Raw genomic sequence first — 16,986 nt, 5'->3', positions numbered from 1 at the left:
ATAGTGGAACTTGCCGCTGAGAATGCAAAACTATATAGCGCAACTTATTCAAATTGTTATTTATTTATTTTTTTTACGATGACGATGACGTTGTGTCGAAAACTTTTTTTGGGCTTATTCAAATATTTTAGCCTTGTGAATGACTCAGTTACAACTAATTTTGATTCTGAAGTTAGAATTAAGACTGAGCAGTGTTGAAAGAATCTTCGAACATGTCTTTGCGCACACTCAAACCTCGATACCGTGGGTAAAACACAAGAGAAAAGTAATTTTCAAAAAATCTCTTGTTGAAAAAAGTATCCTTAAGTTTACAATGCAAATCATTCAGTCTTAGGGAGCATTCCATCCATGAAATAAAAATTACGTAAGTAATAGAAAGTTGTTTATGGAATACCCACCTGCGTTGATGAGGTTGCAATAAAGATCATACTTCGGAAAAAGTTTGTTTATAAAAAACATTTCAGTGTTGAAAAGGTGATTCTTTTGAAAGTTTTCTATAACTTTATTAAAAAACATGAATAGAAAAAGAAAATCAAATTAATCTTTTATTACTTTTAAATTATTAACGCATGACCTTGTTGATAAATGGATCGTAAGCAAACATCTACACAAGTCCTACAAACAGCCCATAAGTCTTGTCTGGCAGTAAAATTGGTTCGAGATTTTTGACTAAAATGTTCTGAAAAAGTACCACTCTTCTTTTCCTTTCTCTTCTCATACTATTGCTTTGGCGACGATGTTTACCGCCTCCCGGTTAGCTCAATGGATAGAGCGCTGGACTGTTGTGCGGGAGGTCGAGAGTTCAATACCGGCCGGACCAACACTCAAGGTCTTAAAATAACTGAGAAGAATATGCTTCCTTTCTGTAACATCAAGAAATGGTTAGATATTTTAGTCTTCTCGGATAGGGACGAATAAATGGAGTTCCCGTCTCCTGCAGGGTTAGGGGTAGGAGACGTTAATTTCCCACGCACGAGTATACTGTGTGATGGATGTCCTCCCCTGGGGTGGGTTGGGTGGTTGCTTACAGGGCCGTTCTGAAAACCACTTCTGTGAGAACGCACCCTGTCTAAAGATTATTATCTATCTATCTATCTATCTATCTATCTATCTATCTATCTATCTATCTATCTACCGTGGAAGTTTCCTGGAGTCTTTTGATTCCCTTTTATACGACCGGGTCCTGATCGGCCACGTTGTGAAGTCGTTGTTCACTCGTGGAGGAATTTTCTCTTGTGCTCACAGATGTTTGTCTCTCCCATCATGTTCGTCATACAACTACCGGATATCAGAGTTCGGCCATGGCGTCTGTGAGTTAAACGGTGGAAAAGAAGGCGAACAGGAAACCTTTAAAGAAAGAGCTGGGTTTGTTTTTGCACGACGAAGAAAGGTAACTCCTTTGTTTTTTTTTTCTTTTTTTTTTCCGTTAGTGTATCCTTTCTAAATTACTTTCAAAATGTCAACATTTTGTCAAGTTAAGTACCAACAATGGAGACAACGAAACGTAGAGGGAACGATATGCAGGAAACCTTGCGACAAAACAATACAAGCTTAGGTATACAAGCACAAAAGGTTTGCCCTTTGAATAAGAAAGATTGTAAGTTTTGAACACGGTATTGAATTAAAAAAGCATGTTTTCTGGTCTTGTCACCAGATTTAGACCGTCACGAAACTTGAAATTTGCCATCAATTTTTGTGCCCGTTGTGATTTATGGACTTCGGGTCGAATTGTCATGTGTATTCTTCTACACAGCCTCATTTTTGTTGCTCATTTACGAAAAAGCAAGTAATGTCATAAGGCCCTAAGTTGACACAAATTAATTTGTTACGATCTCCAGTCACTGACTGACAATCAGTTATAGGCTTTGAAGACCGCGGCCTCTACATCATCGTATATCGGCCGGGTCACTTTAACTGAGTGGTAACATTGTAAGAACTCGCTTCTTGTCCAGATTGAGACTTAATAAACAATAAACTACAATTTTTATATGGCACTTATTGCAAGCCTCTAAGCGCTTACAATGTGTATGAGAGAGTACTAAAGAATTTTAAATAAACATGAAGTGAGATACAATGAATATATGAAGTTCATATATTTTGAACTGCGGTATTAGATACGTATGATGCACGATCCTCGCAGTAGATATCGCTATCTCCTGCGAGGATCGTGCATCATACGTATCTAATACCGCAGTTCAAAATATATGAACTTCATATATTCATTGCATCTCATTTATCACTTTCACGGGTTTATTACGAATCAACTTAACGGCCTGCTCGCAGTTGGCTTGTTAGCTCAATTGGAAGAGCGCTGCACTAATATCGCAGAGGTCAGTGGTTCGAGTCCCGTACAGGCCTGATTTTTTTCAGGTCTGATTTTTCGCTATTGCATAAATAGCGCTATCTACTGCGAGGATCGTGCATCATACGTAAACATGAATTGTTTAATTTCAAAATCCCTACTGGCAGAAAGGAGGCAGACCAGTTGGCTATTAACAGAGCGCAGCCGAAGAGTTGAACTCGGGGCAACCGAGAACAAATCCAGTAAGTAGCAGGGTGGAGGATGTGAACCTGGGACACCAGATTACAAGTCCAGCACCCTGACAACTCGGCCACGCCGCCTCCCTAATGATAGTAGTGCTTTTTTATCACAACTCAACGAATGCTTTGCTATGCTTAAATTAAAGAAAGAAATGCAAGGACTCGTGGATGTTTCACCCTTTTGCATTATTTATTTTTCTCTCAGACGCCACGCAGCTCCAAGGAGGCAAGAGAGCTGACCATTAAGCCTGCCACCGCCAGAAATCGAGGACACAAAAACACAAAAACACAAAAAGGATCCTATCAATAACTTACAAATCATTCCATGGGCTCAATAATGATCTACTTAATAAACTAGTTACAAAAAGTGCCTAAGTGTATGGCCTTAGAAAATCCTTGAACATAAATGTAACAAGACCAAAAACTGAAACAGGACGATTGACCTTTAAACATAGGGCTGCCATTGCTTGGAATACCCTCCCGGACAGCATAAAGGAGGCGTCCAGCCTTGAAGCTTTCAAAGAAAAACTAAAGAAAAACAAACTGATCTTGAGCAGTATATCTTATTCAAAGGAATCTTCATCAATTACGAATAAGGACGATATTTATACATATTTTTGAACTAATTATTGTAATACTAGGAACTTCTATATATATGTACATATTTCTATTTCTCAATTAAGTGTAAAGTTTTAAATTAGTTAACAGGTTCACATCAGGACTTTAGTCTTGCCTACCTAGTAACCCGCTTTATCAAATAAACCATGTATGTATGTATGTATGTATGTATGTATGTATGTGGACATTATGCTCCCGCATTCATTGGTCAGCGGATTGGAGTCGGATGAAAACAAAGATAGTGGTTAAGACAAGTTCCATATTAAATATCGAGCGATTTAAGTTCTGTGGACCTTCTTTATGGAGAAAAAAGCAGAAAGAAAAAAACAGCTTTGAACATATCTCTTGGTATTTTTAAGGCAGAACGACTTATAGCAATTTGCTGTCTGATGTAATGCAAAGGACAATATGTACAAAGCTTCAGTGTCCATTCAAACTGGCTTTATTTCTAATCGTCTACGGATGTCAGACATTTTGGAAATTGTAGCTTAAACCACTTGCATTAAATAATGGGAAGATCCAGGCAAATATTACTTGAAAAGGGCTTTTTCTCCCAGTTGAAAACACGGTTCAACGAACGTACTATACAGATCTCTTTGATCTGCTTCCTAATTTTCGCGCGAGAAAATAAATTTGTTCAAGGCTCTACTTTAGTATGAGAGGGTCTGGATTGAGTTTATTTCCCGTCAACATTGCTAAATAAGAAAAACAAATATGGCGACAGATTAAAGGTTTCGCAGAGGGTTTTTCTTTTAAAGCTTTCCCTTCTGGTGCGTTCTCAAGGATGGTCTCAGATCACAGACTCCACAGAGCAAAAATAGCAATTTTCAAGCTCTTTTGGAAGTATCCTATTGTCAAGAAATGTTTCTTTTTATGGACGATTTGCTTACTTCGAACTTCCCTTTATTTAATGCGAGTCGGAGCTAGTTGACTTCTTGGAGGGTTGCTCAACTGGGAGGTTGAGGTTCCCAACTGGGAGGCGTACAGGCTTCAATTAGACTGCATGAAAGGGTTGAGATCTGAGTCAACACACTGGCGAATAACTTGCAGCTTCGATCCTACAAGTGTTGTCAACTATCGAGATTACGTTCGCGCAAGGTTTATAAAACTTCGACTTGTTAACTTATGATGGCGATGCAACTTGCGAACACGTGGATTACATTAACGTCCATGGACACAGCTGTGAAAGCTGCACCATGCTTTGGTATCAATCCAACGGGTCCATTTTAGTCCACCGAAGCTTTGATACCCGTTGCGACTTTGGTAGAGCACTATGGTCCATTGACTTCATTAGGGATAGCGAGCAAAACTTTGGTCGGTATGTAGTCTACAATCGTGACTTCCGGTGCACATCAAATGATTCTTCCATAACCAGCTATTGGTTCGGTTCAAGAATTTGAGTTCGTTGGAACAATCCGAGAACTGTGTAAAGTATGAAGATACTAAGGCTTCCGCAGTATATACTCCACCATAAAAATGCCTCTTGTAAAGGAGAGTAAAGAAAAGGAAGGAGTGAAATCGTTTTCTTTGTAGTTTCAGTCTCGAGAAACGTAAGGGTTTTGCTCGCACATGGAAGAACATCAAATGTTAGAGACTACAAAGATGTTTTTCCTGTATTTATTCTTCTCTGGATCTTTTTCTTTGATGGGTTAAAGCTTGAGTCATCAATCAACCCATCAAATAAAGGTTGTAAATTAAAGTTCACTTCTTTTATTAATGATCTATTCAAAATAATACTAAAAAAAAGTGATATATACAAACTGGATAGCTCTATCGCACATCCTGAGGACACCAATTTGCATATCACGTGATTGAGTGGAGCCTATCACAGATTTGTATATTTATGATTCATACTTTTTTTTAGTTCTTGAAAAGGGGAAAAATAGGACTTAAAATTGGAAATGCTTCTGAAACTTTTGCGAAACGCGAGTTTGCGCCCGCTATTTTGTTTTTCACATTATCCACTCGCTCGCAGGTGTACATTGTTGATTAGCCCGAGATAGCGAACCAATCAGATTGCTTGAAACGCCAAGATCACTGAGTGTGTCTATACTAATTATTATTATTTTTTACCTGATGATGACCAAGTGTTGGAAATGTTTGGGTTTTACTTATTCAAATATAGCTTTGTATTTGGCTCAATTGTAGTTGAATTTGACTCTGAATTTGTAATTAAGACTGAATAGTATTCGAAGGTATCTATATCTTCGATCATGTCTTTGCGCACGCGCAAACCTCGACACCGATGGCAGAAAAGACTTCGCTTTGCCGATAAACACAAGATATTTGTAGATTTTGGGTATCTCTTTCACTGAGAAAAATATCCTTTAAAATTCAAATTATTAAGTCTCAGGGAACGTTCCATCTCTTAGATAAAAATTACGTAAGTAATAGAAAGTTGTTTATGGAATACCCACTGTGTTGATAAGGTTGCAATAAAGATCTTACTTGGGCAAAAGTATGTTTATAAACAAGTTCATAGTCGAAAAGCAATTCTTTTTTTATGTTTTTCATAACTTAATTAAAAACGTAAATAGACGAAGAAAATCAAATTAATCTTTCATTGCTTTTAAATTTTTAACTCATGACCTTGGTGATAGATGTATCGCGAGCAAACACCCATAGAAATCACTCGAGTAGCCCATAACTATTGCCTAGTCGTAGAATTGGTTCGAGATTTTTAACCAAAATGTTCTCAAAAATCACCATTATTCTTTTCTTTCTTTTTTCATACTATTGCTATGGCGACGAGGCCTGTTGTGGGCGTTTCATGGAGTCTTTTGATTCGCTTTTATACAACCGGGTCCTGATCGGCCGGGTGATCAAGTCGTTGTTCACTCGTCGAGGAATTTTCTCTTGTGCTTACAGATGCTTGTCTCTCCCGTCTTGTTCATCATACAACTACCAAACATTGGAGTCCGACTATGGCGTCTGTGAGTTAAACGGAAAAGAAGGCGGACAGGAAACCTTAAAAGAAAGAGCTGGGTTTGTTTTCGCACGACGGAGAAAGGTAACTCCCTTGATCTTTATTTTATTCGCTAGTTTGTCTTTTCTAAATTACCTTCAAAATCTAAGCATTTTGTCAAGTTAAAAACTAACAATGGAAGCAACGAAAAGTTGAAGACTGCAACCACTGCATTATTCAATCTATAGGCCGGGATACTTTGACTAAGTGACAACATTGTTAGAATTGGTACGCTTTCCAAATTAAGACTAATGAGAGAAGTGCTTTTATATCAACTCAAAGAGTTCTTTTCTTGCTGAAAGAAAGACTTGCAAGGACTCGTGAACGTTTCACCATTTTACGTTCTTTATTATTCTTTCAGACGCCACGCAGCTGCAAAGAGGCAAGAGAGCTGACCATTAAGCCTGCATCGGCCTATTTCTGTATCAAAGACAACAACGGTGATATGTTTAAAGTCTATTGCGATTTCACCTCAGAGCCCGGTTGGGCCTGGACTCTAGTTATGTCAGAAAGCTTAGAGAACGTTGGCAAACCTTTCACCCGACAGGCTTTGTTCACAAATGAGCCAATGAGCCCAGAGGTTCCCAACTGGGAGGCGTACAGGCTTCAATTAGACCGCATGAAAGGGTTGAGATCTGAGTCGACACACTGGCGAATAACTTGCAGCTTCGATCCTGCGAGCCTTGTCAACTATCGAGATTACGTTCGAGCAAAGTTTAAAAACTTTGACTTGTTAACTTATGTTGGCGATGCAACTTGCGAACACGTGGATTACATTAACGTCCATGGACACAGCTGTGAAAACTGCACTGCGCTTTGGTATCAATCCACCGGGTACATTTTAGTCCATCGAAGCTTTGATACCCGTTGCGACTTTGGTAGAGCACCAGGGTCCATTCACTCCAATGGGGATAGTGAGCAAAACTTTGGCCGGTATGTAGTCTGCAATCATAACTTCCGATGCACATCAAATAGCTCTGCCACAACCAGCTATTGGTTCGGTTCAAGAATTTGAGTTCGTTGGAACAATCTGAGAACTGTGTAAAGTACGAACAGAACCATACCTTACATAGTGTATACTTTACTTTTGGAAAAAGCCTCTAATTATTAATTGAACACGTCAAGAACTTTGAAAGTTTTGCAACATCGCAACGGAAACTTTTGAACTTTTTGTTTATTATTCTTATGAGTGAACGTTGTTTACTGTTTTACAAGTCAGTAGAGACTGGTTTTTATAACACAAAGTGTCGAAAGAAAAAAAAAATAAAACGCACCTCCTTTGTCTCCAAACATATTTACATATCTAAAAGAATCAAACATCACTTCTTTGTGTAGATCAGATGTAAACAAAATTAAGAGTAACTGTCAGTAAAAATCAGAGAAATCGTGGACACAGCTCAAAATTCAATTTCGCCCCTACTTTGTCCATTGGTAGGCTTTAGTCCCATACATATGACAGCAATGTCCGTTTGTTAAAATTCTCGCTTGTATAAGAGAAATCTGCTGGAAACGGTTTACGATATTTTCTTGAACAAAACCTTTGACATTGTCATAATTCGTGGCGCTGTCGAGTGAGGCCCCGTCCACACGTATCCGGATATTTTTGAATCCGCAAATTTTTCTTTCCGGATACGAAAATATCCGCGTCCACACGTTATGTGCTCACAGCGTATTCAAGTCGAATTCGCCCGTCCACACGTATCCGGTTTCACTCCGGATTCACTCTATGACCTATATTGGTTACTGAACATGCGCTGCGGCATTTAGCAGTCGCGGGAATTCGATGTTTCAGTTTACGTTCAAACAGTTAAAAACTCGTCGAAATCAGGCGATAAAGCTAAGAAGAATGACGGGAACAAGCCAGAATCATTTATATGGAGCGACGACTAGGTAGAGTTGTTATTGAACGTGACAATATAGTATAAAGCCGCAAAATCTATGGAGAACAGTGAACGAGAGTCGTGCCAGAGTAAATATGGTAATATTTTAGATCGCTTCGTAAATCATTATTTGCCTTTGATCGGCGGCCATATTTAACTTTGCGCGGTAAACATTGGCGACAATTTTGTGAGGTCATCGTATCAGAAAATATCCGGATTCGACCGTCCACACGTATCCAAAATGTTATCGGATTAAAAAATTTCCACTCTGGAGAGCGGATCAAAAAATATCCGGATTTGCTCGCGAATTCGCCGGCTACCTGTGGACGATAGTCGTATCCGGAAAGAAAAAGTTACGGATTCAAAAATATCCGGATACGTGTGGACGGGGCCTCAGTTCATCGTAAGTTTTAAATTAGTTTCACCCTAATCCTATTCGTCTGCTGCCTCTATAATTGATTGGCAGCACAACCAACTCATAACCTTTCCCTAAAAATAAATTATGAATAAAATAAAATAAAAATTTATTTTATTTTATTAGATTCGCCGACAGGCAGGGACACCGCAACAGCTTGCGCCAATCACTGCGGGCCCTGTAAACCCACCCATCCCACCCCAGGGGAGGACATTTATCACACAGTAATCTCGTGCGTGAGAAATTAACGTCTCCTACCCCTAACCCTGCAGGAGACGGGACCTCCATTTATTCGTCCCTATCCGAGAAAATGCCCTTGGTACGCAATGAAATCGACCAGGAAATCTCCTGAGCCATGTTCGAGGATAGCTTCAACTTTCTACCGTTTTATTTCCCTGGGATCTTTTGTATCTGAACAACAAGACATTCCGGAAAGCCGTAAAACTCTTGAACAAAAGCTCATCTTTCAATCCGGCAGTCTAAATCCCACAGGGATCAACGAACGCTTTTCATTCCACCAATTTATTCGTATTTTTCTCGTTGCCATGTTCCCACCAATAACGTAGCTCCATTTTCTGCCTTTAAAAGCACACACATCCCACAATTCCTCCATTCGCTCCAACGAAGGGCTAACGCTCGAAACGTCAGCTTTTGTAATCGTTACGGTGGCCAATTTACCATTTGAACTTTGTTGATATATCCAAATTATTCCTGAAGTAAGCCAATTTTCAATATCCGTCATTTTGAAGTAATTAGCACTTCAAATGTTTGCAGTTAAAAGTTTCCAATGTGAAGCTCCTCTAAATTGTTAAGCGAAGCAAAATCAATGGAATAAGTTAAATATGCACCGGAACAAAATGTAGAGGTACACGTAACAGAAATGGGTCGAGAAACGCCAAAATCTACTGTGACCTCGTCTTTACGTGTTTGGTTCGTCATGACATGTTAGTCTGTTTCGTGCTAAATTCTGCTTTCTCCTTTTCACAAGCCACCTTTACTAAGTAAGTCGGCTTCATGTTGGTGGCGTCTCCTATCGAACACTTTTCGGTGTTGCGCTGGCAGACATGAAAACACCTGATACATTGCAACAATCGAGGACCGTTCAACGCGGTTCGATCACTTGTCTGATCTGTCACGCAATTGAATAACAGGCATCGTCTAAGCCGTGTATGACAAGCCAAGTGTAGCAATATTCAATACTAAAATTCAATTTCAATTCAATGAAATTCGATTTCAATTCAAGTTCAATTCAATGAAAATTCAAGTTCAATTCAATGAAATTCAATTTCAATTCAATGAAAATTCAAGTTCAATTAGATGAAAATTCAATTTCAATTCAATGAAAATTCAAGTTCAATTCAATGAAAATTCAAGTTCAATTCAATGAAAAAAATACATTTAAAATTGCTTCCGGTTAGTGACCGGAAATGATGACTAGCATACGGGAACTTTCAGGCTTGAAAAAAGGCTTACATGAATTGTTCGCGTCAGTGCTCGAAAGAACAGAGCAGTGTATACATAAAAATGAAACGGATATCAATGACTTGCAAGCACAATCTGTAGTTCTCGATCGAACCGTTAGTCTTTTGAGTTCTATTGCCTTAACTGACATTGAGCAAGATCGGATCGAGTGGGAATCTCTAGCTACTGCTTTTTGTTGTTGTTCCTCCCGTGACATTACCTGTTGAACATCAGTCAGTTCAAGCCGGGGTTCTCAAGCGGATCGATCCACTCATGTCATTGATGCAAATGGGCATAAATATCTACACTAACATTCACCAGATAGTAAAAGAAAGTGTTGAAAACAGTTAAAAACACTATACCTTTTTGGTAAATCATGTGTCCATGTTCAATTGCTATGTAAGATGTGTAGGCAGTAAAGTTAACAGTTGAGTCTCATTATTAATCAAATGCAAAAAGAACAGGCAACAGGGTGTTATATGGCTACCTAATTGCCAAAGAAAATCAGTATTCCACCAGTATCAAAAATGACTTTAACTTTATTCAGGTACCTTAAAACAGAAACTCTTTTACTTAAACAGCTGTCTATATTTGATAGCACAGGTGAGATCCTCACATTTCAACACGGATACAATGCTACAATCAAGTGGTGAAAGTTCTTGTGTCTAACAACAAAATCAAAAGTATTTTTGTAGAAGATTTTCTTTTTGAGTCTGCTAACAGACATAGATAGCTATTTCACAAATGAAACACAACTTATGTTGTCCCCCATTTTCCAGAAACCATGCAACAACTTTGTAATCAAATTTTTTTACTGAGGAATTCATTCTTTCCCATGAATAGTTAAAAGTGCAATGACTGTATGAGCATTGGCACCTGAAAATACTTTTAGTGGACTGAAAAACTTTATAATTCTTAAAATCCCATTTAAATCAACTGTTGAACTATTATTTGTGACAAATCCTTGTGCGGCACAATTATAAGGCACCACTAAACAAGCTCTTTCTATAGTGCAGGTGGTCCAGAGAAAACAATTTTTGCAACTCAACATGTTCTAACAGACATTTCAAATATAAATTTAAACATCTTAAAGTCCATTGTTGACATGATACCCAAGATATTGGCCAAGCTCAGCAAAACATAACCCTTTTAAATGTAGCACCTCTAGCCCACCCCCTCAACTATGTGCTATAGCGTAAAAACATTTGAAAGTGACGTTTCATCTATTGTTTCACTTGTAAACACTAACCAAAGCGATGAGCTAGATATCATTATGCAGTAAATGGCTTGAACCCGGGGGTAACATGTGAAGGTGTAGTCTGATTGTCCGGGTGAGTGTAGTCCTGAGAAGGACTATTGTCGGGGTTAGTGACTGACGTTTCGACAACCTGTGCGGAAGTCATCATCAGAGTCTGATCGTGTCCGTCGGTGGTAGTGACTGACGTTTCGACAACCTGTGCGGAAGTCATCATCAGAGTCTGATGATGACTGCCGCACATGTTGTCGAAACGTCAGTCACTACCACCGACGACAGTTCTTCTCAGGACTACACTCACCCGGACGATCAGACTACACCTTCACAGATATCATTGTATTTACAACTTAATTGATATGACTGAGCGCTACGATAAGTTATCCAGCGAGACACACCAAACAACCAAGAATCTTTTTACAATGAAAATCCAAGTCCGAGAAGATCTTCCAACGTGTCAGGAGATATATAGAACTGTGATCTCACAGGGTTTCCCGTTCTGAGAATTTTACATTTACGTCGGAAAATTGATGAAGGGTTTACTTCTAGAGTTTTGAGATGATTTTCAATAGCCGGTAGTACTTCTGCAAAAGCAGTTGGTAGAGATTCCCACTCTATCCAATCTTGCTCAGTGTCAGTTAAGGCAATAGAACTCAAAAGACTAACGGTTGGATCAAGAACTACAGATTGTGCTTGCAAGTCATTGATATCCGTTTAATTTTTATATATACACTGCTCTGTTCTTTCGAGCACTGACGATAAAAACTCAGGTAAGTCTTTTTCACGTCAAATTCTGGTTCTACGTCCGCCGGCCATGATGCTACTTAAAACTTACCGCACGAAAACATAAAGCCTGAAAGTTCCCGTATGCTAGTTATCATTTCCGGTCACTAACCGGAAGCAATTCTGAATGTATTTTTTTACATTGAATTGAACTTGAATTGAAATTGAATTGAACTTGAATTGAAATTGAATTGAACTTGAATTGAAATTGATTTGAACTTGAATTTTCATTGAATTGAAATTGAATTTCATAGAATTGAACTTGAATTTTCATTGAATTGAACTTGAATTGAAATTGACTTTCATTTAATTGAAATTGACTTTCATTTAATTGAAATTGAATTTCATTGAATTGAAATTGAATTCCATTGAATTGAAATTGACTTTCATTTAATTGAAATTGACTTTCATTTAATTGAAATTGACTTTCATTTAATTGAAATTGAATTTCATTGAATTGAAATTGAATTTTAGTATTGAATATTGCTACAATTGGCTTGCCATAGCCGTGACTGCACTCTTTTTAATGTTGGGAGAAGTAACTTTAAAAAGACCCACATATTAATTGCGTGCAAAGAATGAACCTAAATTTCTTTTAAACATAGTGACATTCTAAAGTTCAATGTTAGAGTCCCAAAGATTTGCTTTTTGCTTGACCTGCTCAGGTAGGCTACCTATCTCTCGACAAGCAAGAAGAATATTACGTAATGAGTAACATATTGCCAATTGTGAAGGTGTAGTCTGATCGTCCGGGTGGGTGTAGTCCTGAGAAGGGCTGTTGTCGGTGGTAGTGACTGACGTTTCGACAACCTGTGCGGAAGTCATCATCAGAGTCAAGTGAATGATTGCTGTCAGTGGAATGTTCTTATTCCAGTTCGTGTAAAATGATCGGTTGGTTTTGCCGTGATGTTAAAATGCATGTCTGAAAACATCTCGCGCATCTTACTACCCTTCAATATCCGCGTCGCCCACAAACTTATCACCACACTACGTCAGTTACTAACCAACGTTAAAGACAAAGACGAACCGAGGAACAGACAGGGAACGATTTATAAGATCAATTGTTCCGACTGCCAAGCCTCCTACATCGGTGAGACTGGCAGAAACCTCACAACAAGACTGACTGAACACAGACGGGCGACGAGGAAAGGTGATGTCAGCAATCACATTGCTGAACACCATCGACTTACCAACCACAACATTGACTGGGACTCTGCGCAATGCCTAACCTACAGCACTGACTATTTTCAACGACTGACTCTGGAAAGCTGGTTTACTAACTTAGAACAGACTCCCCTAAACAGATGTCAACAACTACCCGCTCCATATAAACGACTCATTCACGTCATAAACATCACAAACGACCGAAAAATAACGACCTAACTTTACCGACAGATCGAAACAGACCAACCACGACCGACCTACGTCACTTGAGTCTTACAGCCAATAACATCACGGAAAAACCAACCGATCATTTTACACGAACTGGAACAAGAATATTCTACCGACAACAATCATTCACTTGACTCTGATGATGACTTCCGCATAGGTTGTCGAAACGTCAGTCACTACCACCGACAACAGTCCTTCTCAGGACTACACTCACCCGGACGATCAGACTACACCTTCACCTGTTACCCCCGGGCTCAAGCCATTTACTGCATTCCATCAAGATAAGAAGAACATGACCTTTCAAATGGGCAAGACGAAAGTCATTCTTCGTGCTGAAGAGCTGTTGATGACCGATATCATATCAGACAAGCTCATACTACAGACGCTTGAAGCAGACACGGAGTTGCCGCCAGAAGACCCCTTGTACAAGGAGGAGGCTTACAAGAATTTAAAGAAAGAAGCAATGACGGGATTGCGAAAACTGTTAAGATACATAGTTGAACATAAACTAGAAGAGAAAGTAAAGCGTGTAAATCTCGGAAAGCAGAAAGAGGAAGACGATAATAAGGAGATGAAGCAGTAAAGGAAAATGTACTGTTGTTAGAACTAAGTGAACTTTTACGCAAGTACATGTGTGTAGTCATTTGTGTCTCGATGGAGTGCTGTAAAGAGCTTCCCGATTCGTATCCCAAACAAATATATCACCAGACCTATTTATGCTCTCACAAAATCTATAAATTCGATACGCATTCCTGTACCAAAACGGGGCGCGCACGTGTCTTGCTGCATGCCATCTTATGTTTTGAAGACACACTTTCCTTAGAAATATGCCATCGCCTTATTTCTCGCGTCGCGGACTATAGAGATGTGTGGTTGTTTCTTGTACTCGTTCGCGAGATTTTAAAACAAGACGAACCGTATATACCCCCGCGCAGATATGACGATGAAAGGTGGGATTTTGAGGAGTGGTGTCAACTCATGGACCATGCAGTCGCCCAAAAACTAAGGCGGTTTGGTATTCCCCAAGGAGCGCACATGCAGTTGTATTTATTTACGCTTTGGTACGAATTTGCGAGATTAGGGAAGAAAATTCAGGACCACTGCTTTACGTTCGAGGATGTCATGAAATCTTATGAAGAATGGCAAGATTCGGAGCAAAAAAACGGCTGTACTCATGGGAGATGTAGAGGCATGGACAACGGTGAAATATTTAGAACGTTGGAGTGACATTTGTTTTAAAAATAGGCGTCAAAGACTCAATAAAGACACATGTACGTGAACTGATTGTTGTTTATTCGTAAGGAACACTATAGAACGAAATACAAATAGGTGATAAATAGGCGCGGCATAAATGAACGACCGTGTCTATCATTTCTACTCGTGCTGGATGAAGTGCAAAAGTTTGGCATACATGTGTCACGAGATCGTAAAGACAATTAAATTCCACAAAAAATTCAAAATTATTATATACAAGAAAGTGTTCACGAGAAGGAGGAATGTCTTGCAAAAAATACTTTACAAAATAAAATAATTGTCTTTAGTGCCCCGCAGAAAAATTAAACAGAGTGGGTGCCTAAAAAAAAGAATTACAAAGAAAATGAATAAAAGCGAATATCGCGCCATCCACTACTATAGGCACTCCCTAACCATTTAACAAATGGTAAACACCACAGCGTACACTATTGAGTTATGGATGCACGCGGGAGGTTGCTAAGCACGAAAGAAGCGTAAGAGTCGCTTGAGGCGATAGCCGAGAGCGACTCTAGCTTCTTGAGTGCTTAGCAAACCTCCTTAGGGCATCCATAACTCAATAGTGTACGCTGTGGTGTTTACCATTTGTTTTATAACATAACATTGATACATTGTAGCTAAAGAGTTTCCTTTTATTTAACAAATCTTACGTGACCAGAAAAAACAAGCGCGCGCGGAAAAATAGTCTTTGCATTTGCTCGCGTCAGCAGCGTACACCCATGGGAAAATGGGGCGCTAAACTGACCAATCAGAGCGCGCGCTTTGCTTTGGTTATGTTATAATCTAAGTTCGGGTGAAGGGGCGGGTAATTAAAAAATGTCATGGTCGTACGCAGATCACAGATAGAAGTACATTATTTAACACTCGAACGTCTTTAAAATACACGTGTAAACAAAAATGGTTCATAGAACGGACGTGAAATAATAATTCGGCAAAAAAAACCTACATAAAAGTAGAAAGTATCTAATCCCGGAAGACGAGTCTACAAAAGATAGAAAAATCAATAGGGATTATCGAAGGGCTTGGTACAAGTGCAATTATTAAAAACTAGATCATTGGATAATGCAATTCAAGACTTTTTATTGGCTCAGCCATTATGGTATATGAGCCAATATACCATAATCTAATTTCTGTACATTGTTAAATCCGGTTTCTTCTCACAAAATAAGGTCGAGAAGATTCTTGGGGGCGTTTTTTTTAATAAAACAATTATTCCACTCTCGCTTGTTGGATATGAGATGACTATAGCCAACTCGGCGCTACGCGCCTCGTTGGCTATCTATCATCTCATATCCAACGCGCGCTCGTGGAATAATTGTTAATTATAACATAACCAAAGTAAAGCGCGCGCTCTGATTGGTCAATTTAGCGTCCCCCATTTGCCCATGGGTGTACGCTGCTGACGTGAGCAAATGCTAAGACTATTTTTCCGCGCGCGCTTGTTTTTTCTGGTCACGTAAGATTTGTTAAATAAAAGGGAACTCTTTAGCTACAATGTGTTAATGTTATGTTATAAAACAAATGGTAAACACCACAGCGTACACTATTGAGTTATGGATGCACTTGGGAGGTTTGCTAAGCACTCAAGAAGCTAGAGTCGCTCTCGGCTATCGCCTCAAGCGACTCTTACGCTTCTTTCGTGCTTAGCAACCTCCCGCGTGCATCCATAACTCAATAGTGTACGCTGTGGTGTTTACCATTTGTTAATTGCAGATGGGACGATTGTGTAGAAGGTACCAATAGGAGTAAAGGGGTGTGTAGAGGATTAGGTGGCGGTATGACAAACGCATGCAAAGAGACGGGTAATATGTAAATATGAAAAAAAAAAAAAAAAAGATTCCACAAGCCTCGAGGAGTGTAATCTGAATGACTATCGGTTGTATGCGATAAAATATTTTGTTCAAATGGAGTCGAAAAATAATCTATGTAAAAATTACATTCAGCTAGTGGAAAAAATGAAAGATAGCGAAGTAACGTTCCTAAGATGTGAACGGTTGAAGCAAGAACAAATTCGTAATGTAGAATGTCTACGCTCTAAAAATCCGTGGTGGATAGAAAATCTACATCTAAACGAAATGTAATCGAATAACAAATTCGTAAATAAACAATAAAAAACACATTCGGGAAAGATGGAATGAATTTGCGAAAATTGCTGTTCAAAAGTTGAATTAAAAGTTATTTCTACCACGTAATGTGATCTTAAATGTTCGTGAAAATAAAGATAGAGTACTGGATAAAGGTCTACTAGTGCATGAAATAATAACATGTTTGATAATAGATATTGCTCAGATAAAGCTAGAATGAAATCTCCGGGCGGTATCTGGAAAAAAGTATCAATAAAAGTAAAAATAAATAATGGCACGTTCTCTAAAGACGAATTCTACGTTGTCAAAGAAAAAATGAGGAGAGATAAAAAACGGCCAAACGT

At 38.9% G+C, this 16,986-nt stretch overlaps 1 protein-coding gene, 1 long non-coding RNA gene and 1 pseudogene across 2 annotated transcripts; all 3 read left to right on the top strand.

Annotated features, from left to right (window-relative positions):
- Positions 1 to 580: 580 nt before the first annotated feature.
- Positions 581 to 2,884, top strand: LOC148735824 (uncharacterized). The gene is made up of 3 exons (XR_015999366.1): positions 581 to 829; positions 1,293 to 1,390; positions 2,747 to 2,884. It is a non-coding gene; the product is annotated as an uncharacterized LOC148735824 (long non-coding RNA).
- Positions 2,885 to 3,943: 1,059 nt separating this feature from the next.
- Positions 3,944 to 4,559, top strand: LOC148735823 (uncharacterized; annotated as a pseudogene).
- Positions 4,560 to 5,720: 1,161 nt separating this feature from the next.
- LOC111341920 (uncharacterized) lies at positions 5,721 to 7,508 on the top strand. Its single transcript, XM_022948966.2, has 2 exons — positions 5,721 to 6,169; positions 6,486 to 7,508. Exons 1-2 carry the CDS (start codon positions 5,849 to 5,851, stop codon positions 7,137 to 7,139), a joined length of 975 nt encoding a protein of 324 aa, XP_022804701.1. The 5' UTR covers positions 5,721 to 5,848; the 3' UTR covers positions 7,140 to 7,508.
- The last annotated feature ends 9,478 nt before the right edge of the window (positions 7,509 to 16,986 follow it).

Source organism: Stylophora pistillata, chromosome 3, assembly GCF_964205215.1.
Source record: "Stylophora pistillata chromosome 3, jaStyPist1.2, whole genome shotgun sequence".
Lineage (NCBI taxonomy): Eukaryota > Metazoa > Cnidaria > Anthozoa > Scleractinia > Pocilloporidae > Stylophora > Stylophora pistillata.
The sequence above is the reverse complement of the archived record's forward strand: the minus strand, read 5'-3'. Positions and strand labels throughout refer to the sequence as shown.